Source organism: Brassica rapa, chromosome A03 (genome assembly GCF_000309985.2).
Source record: "Brassica rapa cultivar Chiifu-401-42 chromosome A03, CAAS_Brap_v3.01, whole genome shotgun sequence".
Taxonomy (NCBI): Eukaryota; Viridiplantae; Streptophyta; class Magnoliopsida; order Brassicales; family Brassicaceae; genus Brassica; species Brassica rapa.
This window is the reverse complement of record NC_024797.2, coordinates 17,370,375-17,386,886: the sequence shown is the minus strand read 5'-3', so window position 1 is coordinate 17,386,886 and position 16,512 is coordinate 17,370,375. Positions and strand designations below refer to the sequence as shown.

The 16,512-nt window shown below is 34.9% G+C and overlaps 4 protein-coding genes across 7 annotated transcripts; 3 read left to right on the top strand and 1 right to left on the bottom strand.

Moving 5' to 3' along the window:
- The first annotated feature begins 78 nt into the window (after window positions 1-78).
- LOC103859436 (NADH dehydrogenase [ubiquinone] 1 alpha subcomplex subunit 6) lies at window positions 79-1,557 on the top strand. The gene is made up of 2 exons (XM_009136970.3): window positions 79-391; window positions 1,178-1,557. Exons 1-2 carry the CDS (start codon window positions 173-175, stop codon window positions 1,358-1,360), a joined length of 402 nt encoding a protein of 133 aa, XP_009135218.1. The 5' UTR covers window positions 79-172; the 3' UTR covers window positions 1,361-1,557.
- Window positions 1,523-5,096, bottom strand: LOC103859437 (transcription factor TGA6). 2 transcript variants are annotated; one of them, XM_009136972.3, is made up of 10 exons: window positions 4,926-5,096; window positions 3,911-3,962; window positions 3,636-3,810; window positions 3,428-3,502; window positions 3,272-3,331; window positions 3,083-3,160; window positions 2,943-2,994; window positions 2,411-2,682; window positions 2,082-2,327; window positions 1,523-2,008 (listed from the first exon to the last, which is right to left on the bottom strand). In XM_009136972.3, the coding sequence occupies exons 3-10, from the start codon at window positions 3,699-3,701 to the stop codon at window positions 1,862-1,864; spliced, it is 996 nt and encodes a 331-aa protein (XP_009135220.1). In that variant the 5' UTR covers window positions 3,702-3,810; window positions 3,911-3,962; window positions 4,926-5,096; the 3' UTR covers window positions 1,523-1,861. The 2 variants fall into 2 exon arrangements, with proteins under 2 accessions (XP_009135220.1, XP_033144420.1); XM_033288529.1 differs by having other exon boundaries at window positions 3,911-3,967; window positions 4,930-5,079.
- A 669-nt stretch (window positions 5,097-5,765) lies between these two features.
- Window positions 5,766-9,546, top strand: LOC103859435 (serine carboxypeptidase-like 15). The gene is made up of 13 exons (XM_033288526.1): window positions 5,766-6,304; window positions 6,394-6,539; window positions 6,608-6,684; window positions 6,770-6,892; window positions 6,991-7,093; window positions 7,551-7,588; window positions 7,686-7,787; window positions 7,851-7,937; window positions 8,027-8,182; window positions 8,289-8,407; window positions 8,495-8,608; window positions 9,148-9,193; window positions 9,282-9,546. The coding sequence occupies exons 1-13, from the start codon at window positions 6,015-6,017 to the stop codon at window positions 9,360-9,362; spliced, it is 1,482 nt and encodes a 493-aa protein (XP_033144417.1). The 5' UTR covers window positions 5,766-6,014; the 3' UTR covers window positions 9,363-9,546.
- Window positions 9,547-12,536: 2,990 nt separating this feature from the next.
- On the top strand, window positions 12,537-16,495 carry LOC103859434 (serine carboxypeptidase-like 15). 3 transcript variants are annotated; one of them, XM_033287830.1, is made up of 13 exons: window positions 12,537-13,303; window positions 13,393-13,538; window positions 13,607-13,683; window positions 13,769-13,891; window positions 13,990-14,092; window positions 14,550-14,587; window positions 14,685-14,786; window positions 14,850-14,936; window positions 15,026-15,181; window positions 15,288-15,406; window positions 15,495-15,608; window positions 16,142-16,193; window positions 16,282-16,495. In XM_033287830.1, exons 1-13 carry the CDS (start codon window positions 13,014-13,016, stop codon window positions 16,360-16,362), a joined length of 1,488 nt encoding a protein of 495 aa, XP_033143721.1. In that variant the 5' UTR covers window positions 12,537-13,013; the 3' UTR covers window positions 16,363-16,495. The 3 variants fall into 3 exon arrangements, with proteins under 3 accessions (XP_033143721.1, XP_033143723.1, XP_033143722.1); XM_033287831.1 differs by having other exon boundaries at window positions 12,543-13,303; window positions 16,148-16,193; XM_033287832.1 differs by lacking the exon at window positions 16,142-16,193 and having other exon boundaries at window positions 12,540-13,303.
- The last annotated feature ends 17 nt before the right edge of the window (window positions 16,496-16,512 follow it).

The window sequence follows — 16,512 nt, the reverse complement described above, 5'->3', positions numbered from 1 at the left end:
TATCAATTAGGCCCATTTCGCCATTCAATTCTAAAACGACGTCGTTGTCTGTTTCTCTCTCAAATCGATTAGTAGCACTGTGTTCCTCTCTCATTTTGTCTTCTGTGCTTTCGTTATCTCAGGAAGAGAAAAAAAAAATCTCGATTCAGCGATCAAACAAGCGTAAGATCAGATGGCGGCACCTTTCACGTTGAGGAAAATCGGCGTTCCTCCGAACTCAGCGAACCTAACGGAAGCTCGCCGCCGTGTATTCGATTTCTTCAGAGCAGCCTGCAGATCCATCCCTACCATCATGGACATTTACAATCTCCAAGACGTCGTCGCGCCTTCCCAGCTCCGCTTCGCAATCTCTGCTCAGATTCGTAACAACGCTCACGTCACCGACCCTAAGGTAACTTCCCCTAATCGTTCCCTGACTAAACTCAGACCGTCAAATGGAAGACTTTCGTTGTCTCCGAATTGGTGAAGCGTCTTGAAGAATCATTGAGCCTCTTTGCTTGTTAATATGTGTTCTATTGGGCTTTTGACTTAGTTGTTATCTATGTTTGAAAGTTGAGAGCTTTGGGGACTTAAATGTCCTGGGTAGTTGAGTCTTTTCGAAGATGAAGTGTCTTGTGGAATGGGTGGTGGGTAGATAGTTTCTCAGAGCGGAAAGGTGTGAGCTTTGGGGACTTTATCTTCTGGGTGGTCGAGTCTTATCTATGATTCAATTGTCTTGTGTGTTGGGTGCTAGGTAGAGAGTTTCTCAGAGCTGAAGCTGGGAGCTTTACTACTCGTTACTTCCTGCTAAAGCTGTGTTACCTTGTGTGTTCCTTCTGTGTGTGACATTAGATACTTTCCTTCTTTGCATGGAAGCAGAAGTCGAAGTCACAATTCTATTTGGTACACTATGTTAAGGTTTGCTTGTGTGGCGATTTGTTTGCATTTTAAACCTTTAATTGAAAGCATCTTCTTGTGTTTGGATGCACTGATCTCGTTTTTTTTTGTTTTCTGTTGGCTCTCTCTTTTTGGTGCTTTTAGAATGCAATCTATAGTATTCCTGATGATTGTACAGTGATAGCCTTAAAAGCTTAACGAAAATGGAAGCAAAAGTTTTCTTGTGTTTGGATGCAGTGGTCTCGGGTTTTGTTTTAGGATGCAATCCATAGTATTCCTGATGATAGTATTGCTTCTGCAGGTGATTGATCTTCTTCTATTCAAGGGAATGGAAGAGCTGACTGACATAGTGGATCACGCAAAGCAGCGTCATCACATTATCGGTCAATACGTGGTGGGTGAAGGGCTCGTGCAGAATACAGGAAGCAAGGATCAAGGAAAGTCTGATTTTCTCAAGAATTTCTACACCAGCAACTACTTTTGAACTCCTCATGTTTCCAGTATTGTATTGCATGACTTGAAGAAGTTTCTTCCCAATAATAATTAGACCTTTTCATTTGTATGAGTTTGGTCAAACCTCTCTAAATTTTATCTGGAACAGTGTTTGTTGTGCAGATATTTGCTATGATTTCAACTCTTCAGTATAAATTGAATTGGTCTGTTTGATTTATGACCATTTAAACAATCCAAGTTCCTGAAAGTGTATCTCATCTTTTGTCATGTTGGTTACTGACGACCTTACACTGATGAGCTCAATATTCAAAAACTATAAACATTCACTCTCTAGAAACTACACAACCTGATTGGCTAAAGATTACAACACACAACACAATCCGAGTCTTTGGGGATCTCAGAACACCATTTGCAAGATCTGCAGTAAGAAGAGAAGACCTTTGCTTTGTGATCTCTCTTGGAAGGTGTATTCCTACCGATTTTGAATTGTAAGATTATGTATAAAGGTGAGCAAAGCACTACTCTTGTGTATTCACTCTCTTGGCCGGGCAAGCCACAAGGAGCTAAGAGCACGTAGTCGAGATGAATAATCATGTATGGCAAGAAAAGCACGAGCTGACTGACGCGTTGTTAACACTCTAATCATCTGTTGCAGTGTCTGCAGCCTCAAGTTATCAGCCTGCCACCAAGAACTCCATTATTAGTCAAATCACCTATGTATAAGATATCTCTCTTTCACATTACAAATGTACCTGGCGGATGAATCCTTCGAGGGTGCCTAACTGTCCCATTGCCATGGCCATCTGACCCATGTAGCTCGCCACATTATCAGATGAACTGGAACCAAGAGTACCACTAGATAAAGTATCAGCTAATGATTGCTGTAAACTCTCCATCCCTTGAGATAATGCATCTTCAGCCTGCTGGGACGTCTGTTGCAAGCTATTTAAGCCCATCACCTGTCGCTCTGTCATCGGCTCCAGCTGATTCGCTATAAGCTGCCAGCAAAAAATTATTGACCCATTATTTAGAGTTGGTTTGTTCATCAAAAAAAAATTCTATGAACTTGTGAAGAGCTCACCTTGAGAAGTTCAGATGAACGGAACCCACCAAGCCACAAGAAACATCTCTCAGCTGGTGTTTTCCACATTCCAGATAGTAAGTGGAAGACATCATTCTTAGCTGCATTGCTCTTAATCCTGAAAAGCTCCTCATAGTGAGACATCACTCCCTCCACAATTATCCGGAGCTCAGTATCACCTGCGTGAGCGTTCAGAGCAGATCTCAGCTCGTTCATTTGCTTGTTCTTTTCTTCAAGCCATCGTGAATGTTCAGCGTCAAATGCCAAAGCCCCTGCAAAAAAGAAAAGTGTACAAGATCAAGAAACAAAAAAAACATGATACACACACCTTGCAGACCTACACCAGTGCTAACTAGACTCTTGAACCGTTAACTCTAAATAAGCCTTAGCATATTGCCATTAGATGACTTATACAATCACCAATTCATCAATCACATCAAGCCACTAGCAATTGAGTATATGCAAATTGTTTTTCTTAAAAATAACCAAAACAAATCAATCTGAGAACCAATGGAGAAGAAGGTAAGCATACCATTTCCACCAGTAGAATGGGCTTGGTCTCCTGAGCTTGAGATGAAAACCCCCTAAAGTGTTAAAAAAAAAAATTAAACAGTTACACATGCAGAAGATATACTTATCAGAATCAAAACAATTAAGAAAGAAAATTTAAACCTGTTGCCTCGCTCTTTGCAGCTCCTGCTCAAGTTGAGTCAGCTTCAAGCGGCTGTTCTCCAGCTGCTGAACATACGCCTATGGAGGAAACAATAACATGCTCAAGGTAATGGCAAATAACTATTCTTTTATAGATGTTATATAAGAAAATTCAAAACAAGAGCAAAAGCAAGATATATATATATATACCTTCTTCCTCAGTCTGCTTTTCCTTGCTGCCTCTCGATTTTGAGCAAGCCTACGAACGGTCTATGCATCAAAATAAAAAAAGGAAACAAAACAGATTAGGCAATATGCACAATATAAAACATATACTTGTTGATCCGCAGAGATGAATGTGATCACCTTTTGATCCAACTTATCCTTTGATCGACCACTGGAATCAGAAGCAACAGCAAGCATCCCTTGCCCTCTCTCAGACTGCATGTAATTAACATCAGGAATTAGTCCTGTGGATCTGGCTCTACCAAGGGAACCCGGTTCAAGCCTCCCACGAGTGACACTATAGAGAAAATGAAATAATAAAATGATTAGAGACAGATTATGAGCTAACCCCCATATCTCGAGGATCTGTGTCGCCATCAGTTGAGGCATCAGTTCTTGAACTGGTATCAGCCATATTAGCTTCAGTACTAATACTTGATTGCAGAGACTATCCACTTGTGCTCCCTTTTGCAGTGCAGCGATTTTACCTCAGGTGCAGAGTTCAACACTAGAGGGACAAGAGACTGAAAAGAGGAAGATGAAAAGAAGCAGGGTTTAGGAAATTAAATGATAGCAGAGAAAGAAAAGATAATCAAAGAAGAGAGAGATACTACAGAATCTTACCAAAACAACCAATGTGAATGGATAAGGAACAACCAGTGAACCATTGACTGAGCTGAATGGAAGAAAAAAATAACCGTTTAAGTACTACTTTCTCTTTTGCTACATATTTTTATATAATCCGGACAAAGGGTATAATACAGATTGGTGGTTGGTTTAGTTTCATCCAAGTTAGATTAGTTGACTGTCCCAATTTAATTTAAAAAAAAATTGAAATATAGGAAGCATTGATTTGTGCCGGAGTAAAAATGAAAGACCCATCAAATGTGAATACTACTATATAATGAATCAGAAAATACCATAAATAAAGAAAATAAATACACATGAGCTAATGAATCTAGTGCTGAGTAAACTATGCAATAAAACACTAGCGTGCATAAAACAGTGAAAGCCATTACCAAAAGGTCCAAAAGCAACTCATTAAGGCACCAATAACAAAATAAATCCAATATAATTCTATCCAACCAAACAAGTAGTAACAACCCCTTGAAGATTGAGGAGGACACACGTTCAGACATTACTTTTAATCAGCAGATCGAAGTTAACGTCAGTGGAACTTACGCAACTACGAAGCTTAGAATTTTAGGCAGACGCACTAGAGATCAAGATATTGGTTCACTGAAACAGGCCTAAGTCACACTGCAATTGCTTAACTACTCAAGCCTCTTCGTTAGGAACTGGATTATGTACTAACATCAACTGAAAAACCAAACCGATAATTCTAAATCTAGCAGTTCATCACCTCAAAACCAATATATATCTCACGACCAGGAGATTCAAAATCTATTCTTTGAAGAGAACACAAACAGTCACATGAAAAATTGAAATCATAATAACATTTAAAAATCCATTGTTTTTTCGTAAAGCTTGAAACTTTATTGAGCTTCTGGAAAGTCAACTACGTCTTAGTTTCCAAGGCAACACACACACAAAGTGAAGAGAAAAAAGGTAGAGCTTTTTCTAATGACTAAACCAAAACTGAAGCTAAAGAGTTTGACTTTTTAAGGAAGAAGCTGACCTGAAAAAAAAGGAAATCTTCTTGTCGGAAGTAAAAGGTTGTCTGAAATCGGATTTGAAGGAAGAAGCAGAGAGAGACACGATCCGAAAGTTTCAATCTCCGAGAGACGTCGTTTTGACTACAAACCCACCACCATCCCCCAAAAGAAAGAAACATCGATCATTTTAATGAGAAATTTGCAAATTAAACCCCCGTATTTATTCTTATTAGCTCCAACAAACTCTATGATTGTAAATTACAAAACTACCCAAATGATTGAAGATATAATTTGTCTTTTGATCGGTTTTGCTCCCATGTGCAAACTTCAAACCACTGTAAACACGACTTTGTTCCTTATACGTGCCTCTTCACGTTCCCAAGGGTTTATTATTAGATTGTTTGATAAACGACTAATGATGGTAAAGTAAATATGATTGCAAAGAAGTATAGAATGTGTTAGAGATCTCACGTTGAAAGTTTTAAGGGATTAAATAACACTAAGATATAAACGATTTAAATTATCCACTTATTATCAATTAGTTTTGAATCAAAAACTTATGAAATATAATATGATATTAACGCTTCGTTGCAACCAAGTGGTTTAGAAATGGTTTGTTACTGATATTTAAGTAGGATTTGAGTTGAAATATATCGATAGAAGTATTTTAAAGAGAGCAAAACTAGTATATGAAAGATTAAAATCAATTCATTTATCGTCAATTAGTTTTGATTTGAAAGATGATCTAATATGTAACATAATATCGACATTAGTATATAAAGAATTTGAATCAATCTACTCATCTTCAATTGCCTTAAAATTGGAAGTTTATAAAGCTAAAATATCTTACAAGATTTACTTTAGAATATCATAAATCCATAAGACCAACAACAAAAAAAAAGTCCACAAGACATGAAAACATGCAACATTTTTTGCAACACTAATTCTTGAGACTATTTTTTCATAAAATTTAAGATCACTTCTTTCTTTTTGCCTTCGTCATACTCTTGACATCATTTCCGACTCCGGCGCAAGGAGACGCAGACATTTACTATAGGATCTTGGTTTGTGCACTGCATGCAAACGAATGGTAAAAAGGACGCACGTGCCACATGGTTGAATTGTTGTGTGTCAACAGTGTCATTAACCAAGATAAAGTGCCCATCCCAAATTCCTCTACGTGGTTCTTCTTGGTTCTCCAGCAGCATCTCATTTTATTTAAATCTATAAATGTTTTCGTCCTAAGTTCTAACGAAGAAAAACAAAGAAAACAATTAATGGGGAACAAGTTGTTGTTGCAGCTGCTTCTGCTTCTTCCTCTTCTGCATGCTTATTCAGGAATATCTACAGTTCGATATCTTCCAGGTTACCATGGCCCTCTTCCTTTCGAGCTTGAAACCGGGTTCTGTCCCTCTTCACCATCTCATCTCCATACATGTCTTTTAAATAATGAATCTGTGTTGTGATTTTTTTGAAAGTTAAGTCATTCAGGTACATTGGTGTTGGTGAGGCAGAGGAAAGCCAGTTTTTCTACTACTTCATCAAATCTGAGAGAACTCCAGCAGAAGACCCTCTTCTTATCTGGTTAACCGGAGGACCTGGCTGCTCTTCTATCTCTGGCTTTCTTCTTGAGAATGGTAACATCTAAAATTATTGTCTCCACAGAAATCTTGATGACTTGGTTTTCAATTTGAGAAACATGCAGGGCCTCTGGCTTTCAATACTGAGTCTGACAGTGGAAACATCCCATCATTGGTCTCTACTACATATTCATGGTCTAAGGTTAACACAAAGTATACTCATAACACAAAACACTCTTTGGTCATCTTCAATTAATTTTTTGGATGATTGTTTCTTTTTTCATCAGGTGGCGAATATAATCTATTTGGATCAGCCTGTTGACACTGGCTTCTCTTACTCTAGAAACCCACTTGCTAATATACCAAGTGACACAAGATCAGCTAAGCTGGTCCATGAGTTTGTTCATAAAGTAAAGGAAGAAAACTGTTTCAAGTGTTTTTTTTTAAATGTCTTTGTGCATAGACCTTTTTGTGGTTTAGTTATTGTTGTTGGCTGATTCTTGTGCAGTGGCTAGCCAAGCATCCTGAGTATTTCTCCAATCCTTTCTATGTCACCGGAAATTCTTATGCCGGTAAAGTGGTTCCGGCTACTGTTCAAGAAATCTCAATTGGTAATTTTTTTTATTATCATTTCAACTTAGCCTTTTCTTTAACTCTCATATCAAGCTAGGCATTATCCATCTGCATTAGATATTAATATATTATAGCTCATTATATGCAGGCCTGTCTCAATCTTCATTTTATACGAACGATTAAAACAGTTTTGCAAAAATAAAAATCTTAAACTTCTATAAAATACTCTAAATTTTAATTAAAAAAATTACAATTTTTTTTGGACTCTGTGCAAATGCAGCCTGATTATATGGTATTCCATATGTTTTAGTGATCATTTTTTTTATTTGTTTGCTTGCCTTACTATTCGAAATGTACACTGATCATAATTGTCATAGTTTAGGACATTAGATACTCATAGTTGAGTATATGATCATGTAATCACCTTTGCTAATACTCTTGCACTGAAAGTTCTTCAAATGTATCATTCTTCAATATATTTCACTTTTATCTCAGGAAATGGTTTATGCTGTAAACCTCAAATAAATCTTCAGGTACGTCATAGGTCTTATGGTTGCATCATACATGATATACCTTGTATAGAGCATCAAGAACTGAGAGTCTTGTACTCTTGTTACACCCTCTCGACAGGGTTACGTGCTGGGAAATCCTATAACAGACTTGGATAACGAGAAGAACTGGCACATTCCATTTGCTCATGGAATGGCTTTGATCTCTGACGAGCACTACGAGGTAGAGTTACATTGATATCACAACGAAGCAGCTGAGAAGCTAACTCAAAATTCTTATTTGCAGTCGCTAAGGAGAAGCTGCAGAGGAAATTATGCTAAAGTGGATCCTCTTAACACAGAATGCATGAATCTCGTTGAAGAGTTTGAGAAGGTACGTAAACACATACACTCTTAAAAATATCAAACACTTAAAAAATATAAAGGAAGATCACTAATTTTCAAGCTGCTTTTTATATACAGTGTGTTTCTGGATTAGATTGGTCATATATTCTAGGACCAAAGTACATAAACCCGTCTGACCCCGATGACGCCAACCCGCTTGGGCATCGCATGACTGTGCAGTCTAACCGCTGGACCAATGAGGAGAGTGTGCGCAGAGCCCTTCATGTGGAGAAGGTTATATATGCATGATGATTGATAACAAAAAATATTAATATAAGATGGTTTGGTAATAATAGAAAGGCTTTTTGATTGATGGTAATAAAACCGTGAAAATTTGCAGGGGACTATCGGAGAATGGTCACTTTGTGATCGGGAATTACCTTACAAGTTTGACATTAACAGCAGTGTACCATACCATAAGAACAACAGCATCCAAGGATATCGATCTCTCATCTTCAGGTCGTCCACACCAAGTCTTCTTTAATCTTCTGTTTAGGCTTTTGATAAACTTTTTTTTATCTTGGCATGATGTTTCTGGTGAAGCAGTGGTGATCACGACTTGCTTGTCCCTTTTCTTGCAACTCAAGATTGGATGAGATCACTAAACTATTCCATTGTTGAGGACTGGAGGCCATGGATGGTTCACAATCAAGTCGCTGGGTATAATTCAATCAGTTTTGTTTTACAGTTTTTTTATTAGTTCTCTAACAAATGGATACATACACCTTTAAGAACGAACAATATTTTTTGGGCAAATCCCTTAGATAGCACCCAAAAAAACTTATGACAAAATTAGCATGGAAGAAGAATATTCAAAATTGCATTCATTTTTTTTCTTTGAAACACAAAATTGCATTCATTAAAGGGTTAAAAATGATTTAATTAGTCCAATCCCTAAACGTTACTCTAATTTATACATTCTAAATACTAACCATAAACTCTAAATAATAAAGGGTTAATTTACATTATTATATAATATATACACACTACATATCGATGAATTAAGGTAATTGATCATAGAATGAATTATAATTTTTTCGAATGTTATACAAAGCAATTTCTCAATAATAAACCAAAATATTATATAATTTTTGAAAAAAAAAATATTTAAGAAACACTATTTTGGTGATTTTTCCCTTCATATACTATTTTGAGATAAATTATTGTTTAATGCTGTTTGATGGTATTTCTCGTTGCAGATACACAAGGACGTATGCCAATAAAATGACATTTGCCACTGTAAAAGCAAGTCAACACTTTTCTTTTTACGTAAATTAAAAATAGTTTCTTTATACTTGATATTGTTTCTCAGTTTTGTGGGTTTGGTTTATAGGGGGGCGGGCACACCATTGTGTATAAACCAGATGAGTACTCTGCTATGTTCAAGAGATGGATTAATGGCCAACCTCTGTAGAAGCCTATCAGCGATTTGTTAACAAAAAAAAAACTGCAAAGCTTGGTATGGTGATCTGATGTGTGTTGTATGATTAGGCAAAAAGACAATGATAATTTTGGGGGCAATTCCAACTTCTTTTTTATACGTGACAATCAATAACGTTCAAGTAGCTAAACAAATCAATATGCATACATTCCAGATCCTGTTAGTTTAACTAGAGATTTTTTCCGCGCTTCGCGCGGATTGTGTCTTATAAATTTATATTATTTGTCGGTTTTTTTCTTTTACATTAACTTCTTGTTTTTCCAATATTAGTTTTTCTTAATTTAAATTTATATGTTTATAATTTTTCATTTTTTTGTTGTAATTATATTTTTATTGATGGTTTTTTGTATGTGACATAAACTTTTTGAAATTTTAAAATAATGTTATATATAGTACAATTAACACATTAAAGAAGAGAAACATATTCAAGCACATTTTACACTGATTTTATATGCATAATTTTAAACATTATGTATATATTATAAGTTTGAAACATGTAAATGCTTTCTAAAGCTAAATACTTGTTCTGAGTTTACATAACTTATCGAAAGTTTTATCTATTTTTAAATTCAAATCACAGAAAAAAATATATCAAAAAGTCAGTATAGATGGATCTTTTGGACTTTTAAATCAACACTGAAAAATTACATGAATCAGATAACAACAGTTTTATAAACAACTGGATAAAATTTGACTGAGCCAAAGATTTTGACACAATATGTTCTTTCTTCTTCAAATTACGAAGAGCCTATAGGCACAAGAAAAAAAATCATAATTTTTGTTTTCACTTATATAACATTTTTTATCCTTTACATACGGAGTTTATTACACTGCTATAAGCAATGGAGAACTTTATTCATATAAGATTCACGTCTATGCATTTTGACAAAGAAGAATTTTAGCCATCTTTAGTTTCAGAATGGACCAACTTCAGTCATATGCACTATATTTTCTCTATGATTCAAATCTTACAATTTTAATATATGTGCAGATTTTCATGTGAAAAAGCATGCACGTCATTTATCATTCAACCTATTACTTTTTCCAAAGTAAACACTATAATCCTCGTTTGGTTAGCTCCACAAACTAATCTCTTTGGATCAGTTTACTAAAAAATATGGATACTAATGTCAGAAAAGAATATAAACACTATCAACAACAAATATTGGCATAAAACTATTTGGTTCAAGGAACATATTCCACGTAATGTGTTTATATCATGGCTGGCTTTGCGGAGAAGACTGCCAACCAAGGATCGCTTGAGGCGTTGGGGGTTAAATGTCTCAGGAACGTGTGTTCTTTGTAATCTGGAAATAGAGACTCACCATCATCTCTTCTTTGGGTGCTCTTTATCTCGTTTGATATGGGAGCCTTTTGCTGCTGAAGTTTGGATTTCTCCTCCGGCTGATCTACAGTATGTTGCAGTCTGGATCAATCAACTTCGCGTCAACGCAGATGCGCATGCTACTTCAGTTATCAAGCTCTACTTTCAGTCATCTATCTACCTGCTGTGGAAAGAGCGTAATGCTCGTGTGTTCACAGCTGTCTCTTCACCTTCATCAGTCATCCTTGCCTCTCTCGACCGTATAATGCGTGACCGTCTCCTCTCTTACCCGGCAAGTTCTTCTTTCTCCTCTTCTCTACTTCTTTTTTATATTTCTTGTATAAAACCTCTTTAAGGCTTTTTTTACCTTGAGTTGTTGGTGGTTGTTTTTGTTTTCTTGTTATAATAGGTTGTTTAAAAACAACAGTGTAACCTTTCAGAAAATGATAATCTTAACCTCTTACCAAAAAAAAAAACAAATATTGACTTATTTATGTGAATATATATTTTATTTTAAATCATTTTAGTGGACGAAGAAAACATCATAATTTGTACAACAAATTTTCTTACCTCATCATACTCACCATTTTACCATTTTAATTATATAATTTTACATGAGATTTTTCATCCTCCCTGGTTATTTCTCTTTATTTATAACTACAATATAAAGTTATAAACTATATATATATTATAAATTAATATTTTATTTACCCTTGAAATCTAATGATTAAAAATAGAACATAATTCAAATATATGATTCTATTAATAAATTAACAGTTACAAATATGAAATTTCTAGAAATATTACAAGTCATATGTTAGTTAATTATCTTCTAAATGACATCTATTTTTAATTCTTTATTGATGAGAATATTTTGCCTGAGGTGGATAGTCCCAAAAGCCTTGAATTTAGTCTCTTTTATATAGTAGGATTAATTAATTTTAAATGCCCTTTTTTCAAAAAAAAAAAAATGAAATACAAATTACATATTACAAGTTTCACTAGCGGAATGTTAGAAACGTGGCCCTTAAATATTTAAAAGATAATTGTGGCCTAAATTCAATGCTTTATGTGCTTTAAGCGTGGAAGGGGCGGGACGGATAGTCATCAGCATATTATTTGAAATCCAAAAACCAAACTGGAACCGAACTGAAAAACCCGAGACTGAAACCAAATCGAAAATTATAAAAATCTGAACGATTTCTATATTTATAAATCTAAAAAACCTAAACCGAACCGAGAACCGAAAATATCAAATATTTTGAATATATTAAAAATATTAATTATTTTTATTTTAAATATATATAAAATATAATTATATATAAAAATATCCAAAAAAATCTGAACTACCCGAATTACCGAATATTTTTTTTGGTTTTTCTGGGTTTAACTCGGGTTTTCAGGATATTTTTGGTTTATTGGACTTTAAACCCGAACCGTACCGAATTATTTATAATACCAAATGATTGAAGATATAATTTGTCTTTTGATCGGTTTTGCTCCCATGTGCAAACTTCAAACCACTGTAAACACGACTTTGTTCCTTATACGTGCCTCTTCACGTTCCCAAGGGTTTATTATTAGATTGTTTGATAAACGACTAATGATGGTAAAGTAAATATGAATGCAAAGAAGTATAGAATGTGTTAGAGATCTCACGTTGAAAGTTTTAAGGGATTAAATAACACTAAGATATAAACGATTTAAATTATCCACTTATTATCAATTAGTTTTGAATCAAAAACTTATGAAATATAATATGATATTAACGCTTCGTTGCAACCAAATGGTTTAGAAATGGTTTGTTACTGATATTTAAGTAGGATTTGAATTGAAATATATCGATAGAAGTATTTTAAAGAGAGCAAAACTAGTATATGAAAGATTAAAATCAATTCATTTATCGTCAATTAGTTTTGATTTGAAAGATGATCTAATATGTAACATAATATCGACATTAGTATATAAAGAATTTGAATCAATCTACTCATCTTCAATTGCCTTAAAATTGGAAGTTTATAAAGCTAAAATATCTTACAAGATTTACTTTAGAATATCATAAATCCATAAGACCAACAACAAAAAAAAAGTCCACAAGACATGAAAACATGCAACATTTTTTGCAACACTAATTCTTGAGACTATTTTTTCATAAAATTTAAGATCACTTCTTTCTTTTTGCCTTCGTCATACTCTTGACATCATTTCCGACTCCGGCGCAAGGAGACGCAGACATTTACTATAGGATCTTGGTTTGTGCACTGCATGCAAACGAATGGTAAAAAGGACGCACGTGCCACATGGTTGAATTGTTGTGTGTCAACAGTGTCATTAACCAAGATAAAGTGCCCATCCCAAATTCCTCTACGTGGTTCTTCTTGGTTCTCCAGCAGCATCTCATTTTATTTAAATCTATAAATGTTTTCGTCCTAAGTTCTAACGAAGAAAAACAAAGAAAACAATTAATGGGGAACAAGTTGTTGTTGCAGCTGCTTCTGCTTCTTCCTCTTCTGCATGCTTATTCAGGAATATCTACAGTTCGATATCTTCCAGGTTACCATGGCCCTCTTCCTTTCGAGCTTGAAACCGGGTTCTGTCCCTCTTCACCATCTCATCTCCATACATGTCTTTTAAATAATGAATCTGTGTTGTGATTTTTTTGAAAGTTAAGTCATTCAGGTACATTGGTGTTGGTGAGGCAGAGGAAAGCCAGTTTTTCTACTACTTCATCAAATCTGAGAGAACTCCAGCAGAAGACCCTCTTCTTATCTGGTTAACCGGAGGACCTGGCTGCTCTTCTATCTCTGGCTTTCTTCTTGAGAATGGTAACATCTAAAATTATTGTCTCCACAGAAATCTTGATGACTTGGTTTTCAATTTGAGAAACATGCAGGGCCTCTGGCTTTCAATACTGAGTCTGACAGTGGAAACATCCCATCATTGGTCTCTACTACATATTCATGGTCTAAGGTTAACACAAAGTATACTCATAACACAAAACACTCTTTGGTCATCTTCAATTAATTTTTTGGATGATTGTTTCTTTTTTCATCAGGTGGCGAATATAATCTATTTGGATCAGCCTGTTGACACTGGCTTCTCTTACTCTAGAAACCCACTTGCTAATATACCAAGTGACACAAGATCAGCTAAGCTGGTCCATGAGTTTGTTCATAAAGTAAAGGAAGAAAACTGTTTCAAGTGTTTTTTTTTAAATGTCTTTGTGCATAGACCTTTTTGTGGTTTAGTTATTGTTGTTGGCTGATTCTTGTGCAGTGGCTAGCCAAGCATCCTGAGTATTTCTCCAATCCTTTCTATGTCACCGGAAATTCTTATGCCGGTAAAGTGGTTCCGGCTACTGTTCAAGAAATCTCAATTGGTAATTTTTTTTATTATCATTTCAACTTAGCCTTTTCTTTAACTCTCATATCAAGCTAGGCATTATCCATCTGCATTAGATATTAATATATTATAGCTCATTATATGCAGGCCTGTCTCAATCTTCATTTTATACGAACGATTAAAACAGTTTTGCAAAAATAAAAATCTTAAACTTCTATAAAATACTCTAAATTTTAATTAAAAAAATTACAATTTTTTTTGGACTCTGTGCAAATGCAGCCTGATTATATGGTATTCCATATGTTTTAGTGATCATTTTTTTTATTTGTTTGCTTGCCTTACTATTCGAAATGTACACTGATCATAATTGTCATAGTTTAGGACATTAGATACTCATAGTTGAGTATATGATCATGTAATCACCTTTGCTAATACTCTTGCACTGAAAGTTCTTCAAATGTATCATTCTTCAATATATTTCACTTTTATCTCAGGAAATGGTTTATGCTGTAAACCTCAAATAAATCTTCAGGTACGTCATAGGTCTTATGGTTGCATCATACATGATATACCTTGTATAGAGCATCAAGAACTGAGAGTCTTGTACTCTTGTTACACCCTCTCGACAGGGTTACGTGCTGGGAAATCCTATAACAGACTTGGATAACGAGAAGAACTGGCACATTCCATTTGCTCATGGAATGGCTTTGATCTCTGACGAGCACTACGAGGTAGAGTTACATTGATATCACAACGAAGCAGCTGAGAAGCTAACTCAAAATTCTTATTTGCAGTCGCTAAGGAGAAGCTGCAGAGGAAATTATGCTAAAGTGGATCCTCTTAACACAGAATGCATGAATCTCGTTGAAGAGTTTGAGAAGGTACGTAAACACATACACTCTTAAAAATATCAAACACTTAAAAAATATAAAGGAAGATCACTAATTTTCAAGCTGCTTTTTATATACAGTGTGTTTCTGGATTAGATTGGTCATATATTCTAGGACCAAAGTACATAAACCCGTCTGACCCCGATGACGCCAACCCGCTTGGGCATCGCATGACTGTGCAGTCTAACCGCTGGACCAATGAGGAGAGTGTGCGCAGAGCCCTTCATGTGGAGAAGGTTATATATGCATGATGATTGATAACAAAAAATATTAATATAAGATGGTTTGGTAATAATAGAAAGGCTTTTTGATTGATGGTAATAAAACCGTGAAAATTTGCAGGGGACTATCGGAGAATGGTCACTTTGTGATCGGGAATTACCTTACAAGTTTGACATTAACAGCAGTGTACCATACCATAAGAACAACAGCATCCAAGGATATCGATCTCTCATCTTCAGGTCGTCCACACCAAGTCTTCTTTAATCTTCTGTTTAGGCTTTTGATAAACTTTTTTTTTATCTTGGCATGATGTTTCTGGTGAAGCAGTGGTGATCACGACTTGCTTGTCCCTTTTCTTGCAACTCAAGATTGGATGAGATCACTAAACTATTCCATTGTTGAGGACTGGAGGCCATGGATGGTTCACAATCAAGTCGCTGGGTATAATTCAATCAGTTTTGTTTTACAGTTTTTTTATTAGTTCTCTAACAAATGGATACATACACCTTTAAGAACGAACAATATTTTTTGGGCAAATCCCTTAGATAGCACCCAAAAAAACTTATGACAAAATTAGCATGGAAGAAGAATATTCAAAATTGCATTCATTTTTTTTCTTTGAAACACAAAATTGCATTCATTAAAGGGTTAAAAATGATTTAATTAGTCCAATCCCTAAACGTTACTCTAATTTATACATTCTAAATACTAACCATAAACTCTAAATAATAAAGGGTTAATTTACATTATTATATAATATATACACACTACATATCGATGAATTAAGGTAATTGATCATAGAATGAATTATAATTTTTTCGAATGTTATACAAAGCAATTTCTCAATAATAAACCAAAATATTATATAATTTTTGAAAAAAAAAATATTTAAGAAACACTATTTTGGTGATTTTTCCCTTCATATACTATTTTGAGATAAATTATTGTTTAATGCTGTTTGATGGTATTTCTAGTTGCAGATACACAAGGACGTATGCCAATAAAATGACATTTGCCACTGTAAAAGCAAGTCAACACTTTTCTTTTTACGTAAATTAAAAATAGTTTCTTTATACTTGATATTGTTTCTCAGTTTTGTGGGTTTGGTTTATAGGGCGGCGGGCACACCATTGTGTATAAACCAGATGAGTACTCTGCTATGTTCAAGAGATGGATTAATGGCCAACCTCTGTAGAAGCCTATCAGCGATTTGTTAACAAAAAAAAAGCTGCGAAGTCTTGATATGGTGATCTCTGATCTGATGTGTCTTGTATGATTAGGCAAAAAGACAATGATAATTTTGGGTCAATTCCAACTTCTTTTTTATACGTGACAATCAATAACG

Bases quoted from the DNA above. Each gene is read 5' to 3' on its own strand.
- LOC103859436 (XM_009136970.3), top strand. From the start codon at position 173: ATGGCGGCACCTTTCACGTTGAGGAAAATCGGCGTTCCTCCGAACTCA. The intron at 392-1,177 runs GTAACTTCCCCT...TTGCTTCTGCAG, and splicing joins CTCACGTCACCGACCCTAAG to GTGATTGATCTTCTTCTATT.
- LOC103859437 (XM_009136972.3), bottom strand. From the start codon at position 3,701: ATGGCTGATACCAGTTCAAGAACTGATGCCTCAACTGATGGCGACACA. The intron at 3,161-3,271 runs GTATATATATAT...TTTCCTCCATAG, and splicing joins AAAGCAGACTGAGGAAGAAG to GCGTATGTTCAGCAGCTGGA. The intron at 2,683-2,942 runs GTATGCTTACCT...TCTTTTTTGCAG, and splicing joins CCATTCTACTGGTGGAAATG to GGGCTTTGGCATTTGACGCT.
- LOC103859435 (XM_033288526.1), top strand. From the start codon at position 6,015: ATGGTTGAATTGTTGTGTGTCAACAGTGTCATTAACCAAGATAAAGTG. The intron at 6,685-6,769 runs GTTAACACAAAG...TTTTTTCATCAG, and splicing joins CTACATATTCATGGTCTAAG to GTGGCGAATATAATCTATTT. The intron at 7,094-7,550 runs GTAATTTTTTTT...CTTTTATCTCAG, and splicing joins TGTTCAAGAAATCTCAATTG to GAAATGGTTTATGCTGTAAA.
- LOC103859434 (XM_033287830.1), top strand. From the start codon at position 13,014: ATGGTTGAATTGTTGTGTGTCAACAGTGTCATTAACCAAGATAAAGTG. The intron at 15,609-16,141 runs GTATAATTCAAT...TGGTATTTCTAG, and splicing joins GTTCACAATCAAGTCGCTGG to TTGCAGATACACAAGGACGT. The intron at 16,194-16,281 runs GCAAGTCAACAC...TTTGGTTTATAG, and splicing joins TGACATTTGCCACTGTAAAA to GGCGGCGGGCACACCATTGT.